At 44.1% G+C, this 16,826-nt stretch overlaps 1 protein-coding gene across 1 annotated transcript in view; it reads right to left on the reverse strand.

Annotated features, from left to right (window-relative positions):
* Positions 1–603: 603 nt before the first annotated feature.
* The window catches only part of LOC121832971, a 59,267-nt gene continuing 43,044 nt past the window's right edge, over positions 604–16,826 (reverse strand). Inside the window, exons 7-9 of the mRNA XM_042292123.1 lie at positions 12,768–12,897; positions 12,551–12,676; positions 604–654 (exon numbers count right to left, since the gene is read on the reverse strand). Coding sequence (XP_042148057.1) covers positions 604–654; positions 12,551–12,676; positions 12,768–12,897 — 307 coding nt within the window. The remainder of the gene's footprint in view (positions 655–12,550; positions 12,677–12,767; positions 12,898–16,826) is intronic.

A 16,826-nucleotide genomic window follows, 5' to 3' on the forward strand; every position in this document is an offset into this window, starting at 1 on the left:
CCAGGTCTATCTGATAGATGGCGTCAGTGTGCCAGCGTTCTTCCGTCGCAAGGGGGTGCAAGTGAGCACAGCGCACTCAATCGCACTCAACCACAAACCAGCTTAATGGGAGAGAGTGTGCGAACCTCCAAAAATTGTCGGTCGTTGAGTAACTACGCAATAACTCTTGAAATTGTTGAGAGAGTTCGTCTGCACCGCGTACTAAACACCAATTGTTCGTTACCTTAAGCAGGCACAAAGTCTCTTCATCAAAATTTTTTTCAAATCTTGACAAGTTTGTTAATTTTTATTTGTAACTTTCATGCTAAAGTAGCGGGGTTACTCGTGGCGGTGAGTCTCGTACTTTTAGCACTAGGTGTTTGAAAAATTTGAAGCGGACATGATTTTGTGCGCAATATAATATGGACATTTCGTGTAGCAGATGGCTAATTCTGTTTATAAAATGAGCACGGCATGTGAAGCTTGTTCCGTTTGGGCTGTTTTTATTAATTTTCAGAGCAGTTACAGGAGAATTTTTTTGTGGATGTTTTTCGTTCTTCCCGACGAAATATTTTTTATTGGGACTAATAAGTTTCTTCATGAAACGTTTTATGTTGAATGTTGCTAGTCGTTGTTTTCCTCGGAAAATTCTGAACAAATCGCATAAATGCAGATCTGAAAACAAAATTGTTAATTATAAATACTCTATATAAAATGCAAAGCCGAAAACAGAAGTGACATGGCGATATGATATTAAAACGAGCGAAGCAGCAATCGTTGTTGTAGTCATCATGCCTTCTGACCAAGGAGCTCCTGAGCTTTTGATGCAACAAATCCTCTTAATAACGTTTGAGACTGCGTTATGTGGGCAATTTTGAGGGTGTGATTATGGCTGTCCTCCTGTGTTCTTCAAAAAATATCCCATGTGAGTATAAGCATTTTGGCACATTACTGACGTCTTTTCACTCAGCGATCTTCTTTCATGTGTCTTAGTTTTGGTACTGGTGATGTGCATGAGCAACTCGCAACATATATGGTGTTCGTGTTAGAACCCGATGAACCTAAGGTTCCATCAAGTGTTTTACTCACGCCATCTAACTTTTGGTCTCCCAATGGACGCCACGGGTATGAGTCATAAGAAAGCGTGGAGGCTTGGGCGAGTTGGTGAACCATACTTGACGGTGACAGCGCAGGGAAAACCAATCTCACATCAGGCACTCAAGAAGACAAGCACACGCGCTGAACTTACAACTCTTGTGTATTCGACTACTTTATTCGACTACTTCAGTCAACTCTTGTGTATTCGACTACCTTATTCGACTACTTCAGTCGAATACACAAGAGTTGTAAGTTGAGCGCGTGTGCTTGTCTTCCTGAGTGTCTGGTGTGATATTGGTTTTCCCTGCGCTGTCACCATCAAGCATAACAGAGCGCCACCGAAGACTCCTGACGCCAATACCGGGCATTGGCAATTTCAATTTGTATATAAATAGCGCAAAGCGACATTTGGTACTCTAAAATATAACAGCTACAATATATTTTGACCTCGAGCTACTAATATTTAATATACACGTTCATTTCAGTCAGGGATTTTGTAGCATGTCAAGATTGTGGGCTGAATGGCGTAGGTATGAGAGGCTTTCGTATTGCCCAACGAGCGAGACTAGTCCTGGGATTTCACCTAGACAGCGGAGCGTCATCTTGGAGTCGACAGCAGTGCCAGAACAAATATACGCTACTGTGAGCTGCACTGGTCCTTTCACTTTCGACCGCATACTCGCGCTTGCTGCGTACGAGTGCAGGGTGACACTGCTATTGATTCGCCAATGATACTCTCTCCTGTAGGTTGAATGGTGGACCAATCTCGCGCACGCGATTGTGAGACTTTTTCTTTTGGCCCGCCATACACTCGTTCATGGTGTGTTGCCGTAGCTGTCATGTTTAAGAGGACCGCTTTGTATCTTTGGTTATTTGCAACCAGTTGCACCATAAACCAGGTGCTTAACAACTCGCGTAGTAGCACTACAGCCAAGATCAGGGCATTGGCTGTATTTGATGTACTCTCCTCTAACTTAAAAAAAAAAACAAAAAAAAAACACACACACATCACAGCTTGTTGTGTTCGAATTATCAGTGCTGAGAATATACTTTCGATATTCACGAAACAGAAAACCTGTAAACCTTTTTACGAGTACATGCTAACGGTATTCGTTCTAAATTCATTTTTTGGAACCGCCGATCGCAAATTATAGAGACGACGCATCGAGCATAATCGCAATGGTTTGTTTAGCGAATAAAAAGAAAATTGGTGTGATGATCAGCTTAATCATGCTTGCCGCAGCCGCGGCAAAAATTGAGTAGAGAACTTTTTTAAAGCTTCTAAATTCTGAAAATAGGAAAATATATTGAATGCCAATACTGGTGGGAACCTAGGAGCATGTAGGAAATAAGACTAGTAAAACTGATGGCAAAGGTAAACTGTGCTTAATTAATTTGGTTTTAGCAAAAGCGAAGAGGCAATACTGAAGAAATTACCGTAAAGCTGCAGTTACGGAGATCCGACTTTATTAGTCAGTTCTGGCTTTGAAAATGAATGTATTCTGTTTTTAAGAAAGAATTTCCTTGCGCCACAGGTTGGAAACTGGTAAATTTGAAAAGGATTAACGAAACGTAGACTACCACTCTGAATCCGGGGCTTGCGCAAGGTTCCCGGAATGAAAAATCCATCAATGTAACCCTGTTTGGCAGTCAATGTTTTCTAGTGGACCGCTGGCTGTGCCTGACTGTAGGTCAATCATGTCTGATTGGCCAACAAGTTACTCTGACCGACAGTCTAACTCCAGTCAGACTCCGCTTGTCGGATTTCTGATGGTTTCCTGGTGGCAGTCGGCCGCCGCGAAATGCCATCAAGATGTATTGGTGGCGATTCTGATTGTACATCAATTGTCTCTGACTGTACGTCAAAAAGCTTTGACGTGCAGACAGACGTACGGTCAAAGGACGTAAAGTTCGTTCGGATACCACTATTTCGTCAAATCTATGAATACAAAAAATAATCTATGCACGAGTAAATGATTTCGGGACGTGAGCCCATAAAACCGCTGATGTTAGAGATATGACACGCAACCGACCGACAACCTTGATCAGAAGCCCGCCGAAATGCCGAACACGTCACTTTCGCTTCGCCCATAGAGGCTTCGCCGAGCTTCCATGAACGATCGCTCTCGACTCGTTTTGTTTGCCCGCTTGCTCGAACCTGTCGATCGTGCCCGAGCTCTACAATGTCTTATGTTTTAGTAGAATTTCTACTCGACAAGACGCAGCCTGTTGTGAGTTCCAATGTAAGGGACTTATTTGTGTAGTTGAAGACGACAAGGTGTACCAGGTCTACGGGGCCGGAGACGCGCGAACAAAAGGATCGTTCTACAACGCGAAAGTACTCTACATGGCAGGTGAGTAGAACTAAAGTACGGCGAGTGACGTACGAGTGCTTTGCATAACATGCTGAGGGCTTAATTGCATATGCAGCCGAAGCATTCTTTAGAGCGATGCGCTCATTGTCGGAATCTCGCGCTGCAATACTAAAATGCTCCTGACTCAGTCCGAGAGGTTTCGGCTAGAAAGTCTATACCTTTCTATCTGGCATGGGCTATTGGCCTTACCGCTGTGTCGGGGCTGCTCGCGTTCGTCCGTGGAAGCCAGGGCTGTCTGTCGTAGCGTGCATGCTTGCTCTCTAGCTTCAACGGAGTCGCATAGGTTTTGTGAATTAAAGTGTATACTGTCGTTCCGAAAGGTTCAGATATCGAGGGCATTTCTTTGAAACATGCTTACGGTGCATGTGGTCCCGTTTGTAAACGAATGTTCTTTTGCCCGAAAAACGCAAATTTCAAAAGGGGAAAAAAACGAGGGACGGGTACACACTTTTCCTGATTTTTGATGTTATGAATTACACTAATTTTAAGGATTTGTGAACCGTTTCACAGCCATGCAAGATGGCCACCCCGGCTTGTGAACCGTTTCATAGCCATTCAAGATTGCCACATCGGAATTTGAGTTCTATATAAAGAGTAAAGCTATACGCACTCCGGAGTGCACTTCGGACGGAAATAGTTATACGCGCTCCGCTAAACTCGTATAAAACGAATGGTCAAATCGAGTTCCCTGAGCGATGGCATAGCATAGGGGGATTTCCACTTCCGGCTGCCGAGCGCGACGGACGTGTTATCATGTGCTCCGTCGGAGCGGCAAAAACGGCCGTGTCAGGCCGTGGTACATCTGTTTCTGGAAACCTGGAGGAATACAAGATCATCCTGCCCACTCTGCCTACTGGATACGTTGCCACCAACTCTGTTATTCTTCACTGCGATGTGAAAGGCCGGCCATACCGGATCCAAGACTTTCGCGACGAACTGCGGCGGCTGGAGGTGCTGAAAGACCTGGCGTCGGCGGGGCCGCACCAAATGAATCACGTGTGGATGCTCCGACTGCACACGCTCCAAGCGAAGCAAAGGTTAGTGGATGCAAAAGAGTTGACCGTGAAAGGGGGGCGTTGCCTCGTGCTGGACCCCGCCAACGCGGCGGTCAAACTCAAGCTGCATTGGGTGCCTTACGACGTACCGAACTGCCAAGTAAAGAAAGAGATGGAGCGGTATGGCAAGGTGTCTGACATAACCAGAGACTTCTTCCGGGAGAAGGGTTTCGAGGCTGTCGAGTCGAACACCCGGTCTGTACGCCTGACCCTCAAGGAAGGCTACACCACCGACAGCCTCCCCCATGAAATCCGTCTGGAAGGATGCAACGTCCTTGTTGTCGTACCAGGACGGGCCCCGCTGTGTCTTAGATGCAGGCGGAAGGGGCACATCCGACGAGACTGCCGCGTCCCGCGCTGTACAGACTGTCACCGGTACGGCCACGAGACGGACGACTGTGTTAAGACGTACGCTTCTATCGCCCGAGACCGCAAGTCGGAGGACAATTCCGACTACGTCATGGACGACGCTGAAGCCGAGGAAGCCGTAGGAGGGTCACCGCCCGCCACCCTGACACGGACGGAACCAAGCGGAGCGTCGAAACCCAACGACGACGGGGACCCTGACGCAGCGACTCCATCACAGGATCCTGAGGCGACGGTGCAGGTGCAAGTCTTGACCGGTGAGGGAACGAAGGAGCAGCTCGACGGTCAGAAAGCGTATCGTGAACGTGCGGCAACGACGGTAGGCCATCCTGAACACGACGACAGCAACGGAGGAGCGGACGACAGCAAAGACGTCGACATGGACTCAAGTCTGACCGGGAAGCGACCGGCTGTTGCACCAGAACCAGCCAGCGGGACTGCTACTCATGGGACTGCACCCAAAAAGAGTCGTGCAGTGAAACCGCGTTTTTCGACGGAAGACCGTCGCAAAGAAGACTCGCTGTGAGTTTCCACAATCACCCCGGTGTTTTAAGTCTCCGGATACAGGATGAGGCTCAGTTGGGTAGCGTTCCTTTCTATTCGATTTAATTTCAATGCTCAACGACTCGAGCAGTTTCTTATTTAACGAGTCCGTACGATTCGCGACTTTAAACGTACGTGGCTTAAACGCACGGAAGAAACAATACCAGCTGCAGCGACTACTGGCTGAAGAGAAAATTGATTTTCTAGCGCTCCAGGAGACAAAAATGGCCTCCGACGACGAAATAGAACAAGCGCTGCGGCCTTTCTTGAGCCGTTACGAGGTGTGCGTCAGTCACTCGAATGGGATGTCGGCAGGCTGTTTTTTGTTTTTGGCAAAGTCAGTGCCACTGCGAGACTTGAATGTCGTCGTTGATGAGCTGGGGCGCTTTGTTTTGTGCGACTTCACTTTATTTAACCGTGACTGGCGAGTCATGTGCATCTATGCGCCCAACAGAGCGAACGAGAGAGTATTGTTCTTTCAGTTTCTAAGCTCGTACATGCAGTGCGACAGAATAGTGGTTCTTTTGGGAGACTTCAATTGCGTATGCAGTCAGGCTGATCGAAGTTCAGGCGTGTCGTACCGAGATAGCAGCGTAGAATTACTAACCGAAATGTTGCAAGAACACGATCTGGAAGACGTAGCGCGCTCGAGGGCCAATCGCGACACTCTCCGTTTTACTCATTTTCAAAGGTCATCTAACGCGCGTCTAGATCGAATCTACATGTCGGCCGAAGTAATCACCAATGTATCAGGCTACGTCGTGAAGCCCCTTTTTTTCACAGATCATTGCTTAGTCACTGTGACTCTGGGAAACAACAAGCAGCCTAAGAACAAATTTAGTTGGGACTTGTGGAAAATGAACAACCGGTTGCTAGACGACGCTGTTTTTGTTGAGAGCGCAATAGAGACGCTAAAGAAAATTGCCTCCGGAAAAGAAACATCCTTCCTTGAAAAATGGGAATATTTTAAAGAAGAGGTCAAACAAACGGCAATTGAAAGGTCTTCCTACTTAAAGTACGTGTCAAAAAAGAAGGAGAAAGAATTGCAGAAGTATTGGCGTGAACTTTTTGAAAAAGAAGATAAAAACCCGTGCACGAACGTGGCAGAAATAAAAAAAGTGAGAAGCCAGTTAGATAACTTACACCAAGAGCGTTATCGCGGTGCGATCGTGCGAGCTAGAGCAGATAAGTTTCTGTTGGGCGAGCAGCCCACTCGACGTGCCCTGGCCGAAGAAAGAAAGTACGCGCAAGATAAGGAAATCACGATGATTAGTCACAATGGTACTATAAGTGGTGACAAAACGTTTATAGAGAATGCCTTTCTTGAATATTATAAACAGCTATTTGGAGGCTGCCAGCAGCAGATTAACACGGATGAGATTGACAGCTTACTCCAAGGAACACCACAGCTTACAGATGAAGAAAAAGAGTGGTTGGAGGAACCAATTACGCTCGGAGAAATAGAACGCGCAATAGATGGTTTGCCGGCGCATAAAACGCCCGGACCTGACGGCATAAGTGCCGAATTTTATCAAAAGTTCAAAGATTTAGTAGCCCCTTTTTTTCTGGAAGTCTTTCGCGAGGCGTATGAATTCAAAGCATTACCACCTTCCTTTCTGAAAACGTATACTGTGCTTATACCGAAAGGCACTGACGCGAATGCGGCAAGGCGCGTAAGTGAGTACCGACCGATCACTTTATGCAACGTCGATTATAAAATTTTTGCACGGGTTTTAACTAAGAGACTCCAGCAAGTCATATGTAATTTAGTAGGTGAACACCAAACATGTGGCATACGGGGAAGGTGTATCCAAACAAACATACATGTCGCACGAACAATTTTAGACACTGTTAGCAACGAAGGAGGCCAAGTGGCGATGCTGCAGATAGACTTACAGAAGGCCTTTGATCGTGTCCGACACGAGGTGCTCTGGAAAGTGCTAGAACGCGGTAATGTAGGGGCAGTTCTTCTGGAGGGAGCACGCATGTCGTACGCTGGGTGTGTTACACAATTAGTTATCAATAATTCTCTGACCCCTAAAATACCTGTATCTTCCTCCGTGAGACAGGGGTGTCCCATGTCACCGTTGTTGTTTGCGTTGTACTTAGAGCCCTTTTGTCTGAGTGTTATTCAAAGTGAAAAAGTGCACGGTTTTAGAATGGACTCAGTTGAGACAAAAGTGTTGTCTTACGCAGATGATATTGCCGTATTTTGTAGTGACAAAAGAAGCGTAGAGGAAGTTTTAAAACTGACACAGTCATTTTGCGCCTCCACGGGTGCCGTAGTGAACCTCGATAAGTGCTCCGGCGTTTGGCACGGTACTTGGGCTACAACACCAGCTTTGTACGAAGGTGTTCGATGGCAGTGCACCCCGTGCAAGTATCTGGGAGTCCCACTACAGCACCTGAGGAAAACAAAGCCTTACTGGGAAAATGCCGTTGAGGACATAAAGAAACGCACCGCCTCATGGCGTAATCGTGACCTGTCTATTTTTACGCGAGCAACCGTGTGTAACATCTTCCTGACCGCGAAGATTTGGTATGTCTTACAGGTGCTATGCTGCCCCAGAATCTATATCCAGAAGATGCACCGCGTGTTCGCACTATTTATCTGGTTGTCATCAAGCGAGCCGATGTGTCGGGACAATCTGTTTCGTCGTGTGTCCAAGGGAGGGGTTGGACTGTCGCATCTTTTTATTCGTCAAACTGTGTCGCGGTTTCTTTTTCTGCGTGATCAGCGACACCCCCTTTTACGAACGATGTTTCAGACAAGGCTCAGGGACGCCCTACCGTCCTTTTTTGTCGCGTCAGACTCGGGGCCCCCAGCCAAACCAGTTGGGTTTATAAAGGAAGTTATAGAAGCCTTTCATTTTTTGGACGTAAGATTTTCACGGGAATATTTATCAACAGCATCGCGCAAAAAGTTGACGCGCGACCTCCTCGAGTTGTTATTCCCTGCTCCGTTGTATAGACTTCCTTATGTTTCGTGTCCGGGACAAGATGTTCTTGCCCGGGTAAAGAAAATGTGCGTCCCGCCTTGTGTCAAAACCTTTTTCTTCCGCCTCCATAGTGAAACGTTGCCTGTGAAGGTATGGCTCGATAGACGAGGCATTTACGTCCCATGGAGTGTAAATTGTCTACTTTGCAAACAACCGGAGACGATTGAACATGCATTCTTGTATTGCTGGGATGCAGTGTTCTTCTGGGACGTTTTGCAGCGGACTTTGAAAAAGGATTTACAGGTCAATCCTTTTTCAATTCGCTTCCTCCCGGTGGAAAAGCATCAAAGCGTACCCTATGATATGTTTATGGTATTAGGATTGCATAGCCTTTGGAAGTCTCGCATGGCGGTGCGCCACGCAGAGCAGCACCCTAAGTCGGCCCGCCTGTTTTTTGTCGAACTTGTTGTCCAAGTGAAGAGCGTTGTTGAACGTTTTGAAACCCCGCCAGAGTGGTTTAACCTGTTAGAAGAACTAACAGGAATGAAGGAATTTTAATCCTACGGACGGCTCCAGGTCGGAGTACATGGTTTTTTAATATGTGATGTGCGACTTGTGCGCAATAAAGAAAAAAAAAAAAAAAAAAAAAAAAAAAAAAAAAGATGGCATAGCATAGGGGTTAAGGTGTCCGATTTGTACGCAAGTGGGCGCGGGTTCGATCCGCGGTAATCCTGCTTTTTTTTCTTTTCTTTTTTTCGAACATTTTGTTCTATCGAGGCATTTGGCAATATTTATGAGTGCGTATAGCTTTACTCTTATATAAATGCTGCCCTTGTTGATGAAATTCCCTTGGCAGTGGCAGTCAGACGTCATCTGATGGACCATCAGATGACGTCTGATGGTCCATCAAGTTCCACCAAGGCTGCTGACTGGCATTCAGTGTCCCAAATTACGTATCTTGATGGAATTTTTAATAAAGCCCCATTGCAAATTATGCGTACAAGCTTCGATTACACTCGTATTTTGTTTTGTGGACGTCTGTTTTATTGTCGATAGGACTGTAAAAGCAAAGCAAAACTCTCCGTATAAAGGTCGTCATTTCATATTTGTTCCTATCAAAGGTTTTTGAAGCATGAATTAAGCTTCACCCTGGAAACCACGCTGAACACCCACGGAGACGACGGGACAAAAAGAAGTAGAGAAACGCAACACCATTTTCAATTAAAGACGGTGTTGTGTTTGGCACCTTTTCCTTGTTCCCTCGTCTCCAGCTTTTTGCGGACAACTGCTCACCAGCTCGGCTGGGTAATCACTTTTCTTTCTGCAACACTAAGAATGCTGACGTGGGTAGAGGGCCAATCAAGCTGGTTAGACTTCTTGCGCTTTCAAAGAGGAATAAACTATGCAGAAAAACTTAGGATTAGCATTTTCCGGGATTCTATGATATAATGCTGGAAAGTAACACCCGATGTTAGTTTGTATATTTACACACTTTACCTTTTCTCCGGTATAACAGCTTATTTACTTTGTGCAGAAAAAAAGCCGAGAGTGTTACCCAACTGCAGCTCGGAGCAAGCGATAGCTCGTGCTGCAAAATTCTCTCTCACCGCCCCCCCCCCCCCCCCAACCCTTCCCCCTTTACCCGCTTGAGCATGGATGAACATCGGCGCGAGTTCGTGTATCAAGCTTTGTGTGATGCACGTCAGATACCCTAGGTAGGCGTTCTTACGTCGTACGAGCCAATGCCATCTACAGCGTGTAAGCATGCAGCCATAATCTTTGGTAGATTAACTTTACGTTGCCCAAATATCTAACGTCAAATACGACATTGACAAACCAGGAACACATAGTTTTTATACTTATAACAGGTTTCACCAAATTGGCAACCAGTCTCGAAGAAACTAAGACTCGATTATATTTGTTTTTTTTTTGTTTTGATTAAAATCTCATTTTGTGGCAATCGGCTCTGAACTGGCTATTAGCTGCAGCCGTGCCTATTTTTATTTATTTTGACTACATTCCTGGCGCACATCCTATACTAATGTGATCTATTTAGCAAAATGTGTATGCGGATCATATATAGGGGATTCCATGTCAAACGTCCCAGTCGTTGCGCTTGACCACCTTCGATTTCTAAAAAAAAATGCATGGCTTTTTGCCGCATTGTTCGTAGCCACGCCCTAAAATATTTCAACAAAACATTTTTTTTGATGGCGTGAGCGCGGTTTGAATTTTAAAAATGGCGTGAAACTAAGTATCACTCTATAATTTATGAAAAATCAGATTTTTTTATGAAACAGCCAACAATATTTTTTCTTAAATCTGCACGGCTTTCGACTTGCAATGTGGTTGGGCTTGTGCAGTTTTCTTGAATTTAAATATAAAAAAAAACACAAATTGGTTTTATAATTTTAACATTTTTGTTATTTTATTAAAACATCTAATTGCTCCGGGGACATAATATAACTTTTTACCGGCTGCCCTGCAGGTATATAATCTACAAAAAACCTTTGAACCACTCAACTAAATATCACGCAGTAAAAAAAAATCCTGAAGTTGGCAAGAAGTGTGTTTTGACGCGTAAACACTCGTTTATTTCAACCTGAGGTGGTCCAAGTAAAAATTCGAAACATGGTGCATTTGGAAGAACCATCGATTATATTTTGATTCTGAAAGTTTAACCAAAGTGATTTTTGTGGAAAGCGAGAAAACCATTTTTGAAGTTGAACTCTTCGGCGACGATAGCTAACACGATTAGGCCCAAAGAAAGAACGGAGTTTAGTGCCGCTTCCCCTTGTCCATCTTTTCAGCTGCAAGGGAAGAAACGGCGGGCATCGTGTTGATAATCGGAGGTGCCGCCAGTGCGTAGCCATAGCTGGCGCGTTGTGCCCTTTGTATCCGAGGACGGCTCCTCACACTCCGAAACGCGACGCCAGTCACAATGCTTTGTATTTTTTTTTAAACTATGTAGAAATCTACATTACAGCAATTGAAAAGTATAACACTATTCGCTTGTTAGAGTGTTTGAACGCGTAAGTATAATGAATCAGTCACAGTTATTCTCTTGGTAAAGTACTCATACTTTATTTCACAACTTGCCTTCAAACCTGACAAAATTAAGCGCACGAGCGCGTGGTTTTTAACTCGTTTTTCTACGCTCGAGTGATCGTGCACACGAAGCAACCTACAAAGACAACCCCTGGCGCCCCCCCTTTTGCCAGCACTGAAACCAAACTATGTGATAGTTCCGAAACTTTTAATGGTGCCCTAAACAAACTCAGGCTTGTACTAACTCCAATCAGACTGAGACAATTCGTCTGTCTCCCTGAAACTTTACGATAATACTGCCTAGACCTGTTGACAATTTAACCTTTTTAAGACGACCAGTAAGAATCATTGTGAACGATTTTTGCATGAAACATATACTGATTTATTATTGTCTCGTGAATAATTATGCAAAACTTAACTCTCGCAGATCTTGTTTGTATTTATTCCTAAATTATAGAGAAGAAAACCCTGCTGCAGGTCATGTGCAACGAATGGCAATCATGATATCGTGGTCTCAAGCCCTCACACGTTCAGTGCAAACTATCTTAGGAGAAATAACTTTCCTTCAATTCTAAGTACCATGGTTAATATAAGCGCACACAAAAAAAGGTGTATATTCTTACACCACTTGTCACATGTAATACACCCCAAAACTTCAGTTCGACGTACCGCGCACTGACGTGAAGCTGGCGGTACCAACTTTCAAGGGCGGCTTGATAGCCGAGATGTACAATTTAATAAAAAAAAAAATGTATGCGTGTCTGATTGCAAGAAAGAGTAATCGGGAATGTCTTGACCCTTCCGCGAAACATTAGTATGTTTTTTGTTGTAGTTTTTGATACGTGATTTAGCTGCTTAATATGTTATATCGCACCATCGTCAAGCCTCTCGTAAAAGTTGGGGCCGTCAGTTCCACGTCAGTACGCTATACGTCGAGCTGAAGTATTGGGGTGTGTTATATGTGACAAGGGGTTTAATGATTACACCCTTTTTTGGAGTCATTCCTATTAACTTTTATAACCATGGGTCTACGTATTCAAAAGCCTTGACGGGCACTCATACGTTTATAAATATTCTCTAATCTACGTTCGTAACCGACTAACGGTTTTAGATTTTAGTAAAACCATTCAGGTGCCGACACACATACCTTGTTGTCTCCACATGGAGTGCCATCCGGCAACTCGTATTGGAAACCCCTAGCATCCACGGTATTGTTTACGCAACAGCCCATGAAACATTCAGTAGCGTTCGCAACGTGATTTGGATTTCCTTCCTGCAATGTCAAATATTTAGAAATTTATTGGTTCTAATATTTAAGTCCCTTTGTAAGATATATATGCCTGCCAGGGTGGGCTTGTACTCACAGGACATTTGAAAACCCTATGTGAATGTCGAGTAGAACAGTAGTTTTCTGCTTCGAAGTATGTCGCTGGAAGGCTCCAATTGGAGGAAACATCGGGCTTCGGGGTCTTTTTCCAACAGACGTCGTTTATTCTAAATAGTTAGAACAAATACACGTAGAACCTTTACGTAATGCCTCTGCATTTTAAGCAATACATTAGGCTACTTTTCACTTATGAACACGCAGGAGGTTCCGGATTAAAATAGGCGTACATTATAGTAAAGTGTTGCCTATACACAATAACAGCGCTAATTATCCGTATTTGTTCACTAACGTTTTACAGTGGAGTTGTTAAGGGCTAGATTTCCCAGGGTCGTGTTTGTGTATGTCGACACAAACCTACCTGGACAGCTACCGCCATCTACAAGCGACGGCGGCAAGAACACAACCAGTATGGTTGCCGCCGTCGCTCGTAGATGGCGGCCACCTTTCCATCTATAATAGAAGAATGGATAGTTGGGCGCGTTGGTGGGAATTCATCGTAGGAAACAGCGCGAAAAACGGACGACGGCGAATAAGAAGCACAAGGTGTATCGAGTACAGCTCCGCTGGTCTTCCTTCTTCACGAGAGTGGAAAGGCGGGACGATTTTTATTACTTTCCCTGCACAACATGGGTAAAGAAAAGTAATAAAAAAATTAAAAAAAGAAACTGAGTGGGCCAAAGGCCCATTCGACTTTTGAACTTTTCGTTAATGTCAAGTTTGGTGATATATATACTACGCAAACTACAAATATGAGAAATATCAAATACTTTCCGCTCATAATAATACACGGGAACTATTGATTTAGATTTGTACAGCGTTGTGGTGAGTATATACTTTGCGTCAAAAATGCGCAAAGTATATACTTTGTCATTTTGACACCCGATTTCCGTACCGTTATCTAAATAAAATTGACGAGCTACAACTTTAACATTTAGGCCATAAATGCTTATTAATAAGTTATTTCGAAGAATATATAAATACTTCCCTTATTAAAAAAAAAATATGTCGCTCGAAGCTTGTTTTGAAGTAGAAAGGTAAAGAACTTCAAAAAGTAAATAAAAAAAAAACAACTATCGTAAATCTTTTATTGAAATTTTATAGTGATAATTCTCCACCATATAATTCTGTTTACTTATAAAAAAATTGTTGCATCATTTTGTTTCCTTCAAAGTTACGGCCCTGCAAAATGTACCTTCCACGACTGCATTTATGCCCAATGCCAAAGATGGGAGTATCTTTTGATTCCGTGTATCGTATAACTAGATATAGTAATGCGCTCTATTCGGGTATTGGGCTCAAACTGATGTATTCTACTAATTGAAACAATACCCGCGCTGCTCGTTCTTCGCATTTATTGAACCAGTAGCCTAGTTTTCTCATTTAAATTTACCAGTTCTAGGAGCCTTAGACGAAATTTTTCCACTTGTAATCGCTACGACTACTTTTTTTTACAGAAAGTCGTAGAAAAGTAAGAACAGCGGTACAAAATATATGCAAATATTTATATATCTATATTCGTGATGAGGTGGCAATGATTGAGCCACCAAGCTTGTTAAACTGCTATTCATGAAGGTCCGGCTGGCCAAGGTAAACCTGTGACTTCAGTGGTAGACTTTCACTAAGACTTCCTTTAAGATAAAAAATATATGTATATATTTGTAATAATTTTATCTAATATAATTTAAAAAATTGAATATGCAAGAAAACAAAATGAGTAATCATATCGAGTGCACTAGAACACCCCCGTTGGCGGCCGGCTCTCTTGAGAACCATTTCGTCGTTTACCCTGAGACTGGATTTTGTTTTAGAAGAGCAGAAGTAACCGAAAAAACAGACAGGTCTCAAACTCAGCTACAAGTTTATTTCAACAACCTCCTCTTATATAGTTCGTTCTTGTCGTCATCAACCAATCACATACGACTTGTCCTCTGCACCGTCACGGTGCAGAGGACAAGTCGTATGTGATTGGTTGATGACGACGAGAACGAACTATATAAGAGGAGGTTGTTAAAATAAACTTGTAGCTGAGTTTGAGACCTGTCTGGTTTTTCTGTTACTTCTGCTCTTCTAAAAATCCCCCCAGTCTCAGGGTAAACGACGAAATGGTTGACTTCCACCAGCTAGCCTGTACTTTGACTCTTTTCTCTCTTGAGAAGTCCGTTTTTTCGGCCCACTTTAAACCAGACTGGCGAATTCCTTGAAGCCCTCACATGCATTGCAATAATTCCAACGAGTGCGAGAAAATTCCTCAGCTCGGAATGGGGCAAATAGGGAATGCACGAACTGACTGACGCCGCCTCACGGCCGCAGCTTTCCGGGAGGAGAATTCGAAAGCCCATGTGGAGTAAGTCCATCTCCGGCTTTTTGATTGCCCTAGTTTAGGTACGTGGCAGAGAGCTCTTCTTGAAGCGGCAGATAATACTAGGCCTGAATTAACCAGGGCAAAACAGTCGATAATCACGTTGTCGGTGTATTTATAGGATGGCGGTCTACCGATGCGGGAGTTGTTTTCTCACCTTGCGTCGTTTGACGTGTCAGATCGGAAAGCGAAGCAAAGCCGCTAAGCCTAAAGACCCACACGGGAACCCATAAAACCAATTTCAGAGTCACGAGGTTCGAAGGGCATTCGTTGTAACCCTGTCTCCATGTGCACGCAGTTTGTAGAGGGACGTGCTGTCGCTTTGACTCGCTGGCGGCACAGGCGCTAAGCAACACCGTTGTCAATATACGGCGTGTCCCCGAAAAATATTTACAGGGTGTTTTTCACCACATATTAAACTACGCATCGCTAAACGTTCATTCTTCGCCCGAAGGTAGCGTTAGATGCCCGAACTAAATGCCAAAGGTTCAGCCCGAACGTATACGTCATCCAAAAGTTATACGTGATTTTCTGAAAATTTCAACGGGAAAATGGGGGCCGAAGAATCTCTCGAATTCATGGAGCTCTATGGCGCCAGAAACCAAAAATGGGCAAAAATGGACCTCATTTTCCCATTAATATTTTCAGAAAATCACATAAATTTTGAATAAGATACCGGTTAGGGCTGAAACTTCGGCATCCGGGGCGGACATATAGCGCTATCTTTGGGCGGATAATGAGTGTTTGTCGAAGCACATTAGCGGTAAAAATAACATTGTAAATATATTTCGGGGACACCCTGTGATTTCGTCCCCAGGAGCCAACACAGGGGTCAAAATCGAATTGCAGCGAGTCCTAAAAGCGACGAGCGCAATAGTAGCGGCTCCGACCTAATCAGCGCTAAATCAGAAATGCAGCAAACCTCAGAATGAGGCGGTGGCTCCCTCGTGAACCTAAAGAGACGCTTTAGGGAACCTGAGGCGGCATGGACCGCAAATCACACGCAATTATTGCCTGTTTTCTCCTGGTGGACTTTATTATTCAGAAGAACTGATTGCCACATGCTTAGACTTACTCTTTACGTTGCTTCAAAGAAAATGGTAATAACTCATCGTATTTCTTTCTTCCTCTCTCCTGTCATGCTTTTGGGAGGTCGCGGTGTCTTGTGACCGTTATCTAGGACAGCACGTGCACATCGGGCATAAACAAACGAAGTGATAGCCCATCGCGTGTAGTTGCGTGTTGGCGGAACATCCTCACCCATGGCAACACTTACAGCGTCTGTAGTGCATCCTGGGGTGACTATATTAGTAAATACAAAAGGAAGATAGCAAAGCAGATAAAAGTTCACAGTGTGTGAGATCTGGATGTCGATTCTGCGAAGAGAATCGGGCAGAATCCTCCAGTTTGTGCATTTAATATCTGCAGCCACATTCCGAGTTGATCGTTTTTTTTAGCACTCGATAGATTTATTGCAGCGCAGGTGAGTGCTTCGCGAAATTCATCAGTCTGATTTGAACAGGAACAGAATACGGACTGCTTCTGCCAATACGGGCAGAAGCAGTCCGTGGGCTTGACATAATTACTCGTTATTTTTTAAATTTGTTTTATAAGGATCAATAATTACAAATATTTTTAATCTTAACGGACGTCTTGCTGAAAGTCTGCCATCGAAGT

This window comes from Ixodes scapularis, unplaced genomic scaffold (genome assembly GCF_016920785.2).
Source record: "Ixodes scapularis isolate PalLabHiFi unplaced genomic scaffold, ASM1692078v2 PGA_scaffold2__306_contigs__length_199485367, whole genome shotgun sequence".
In the NCBI taxonomy this organism is placed as follows: domain Eukaryota; kingdom Metazoa; phylum Arthropoda; class Arachnida; order Ixodida; family Ixodidae; genus Ixodes; species Ixodes scapularis.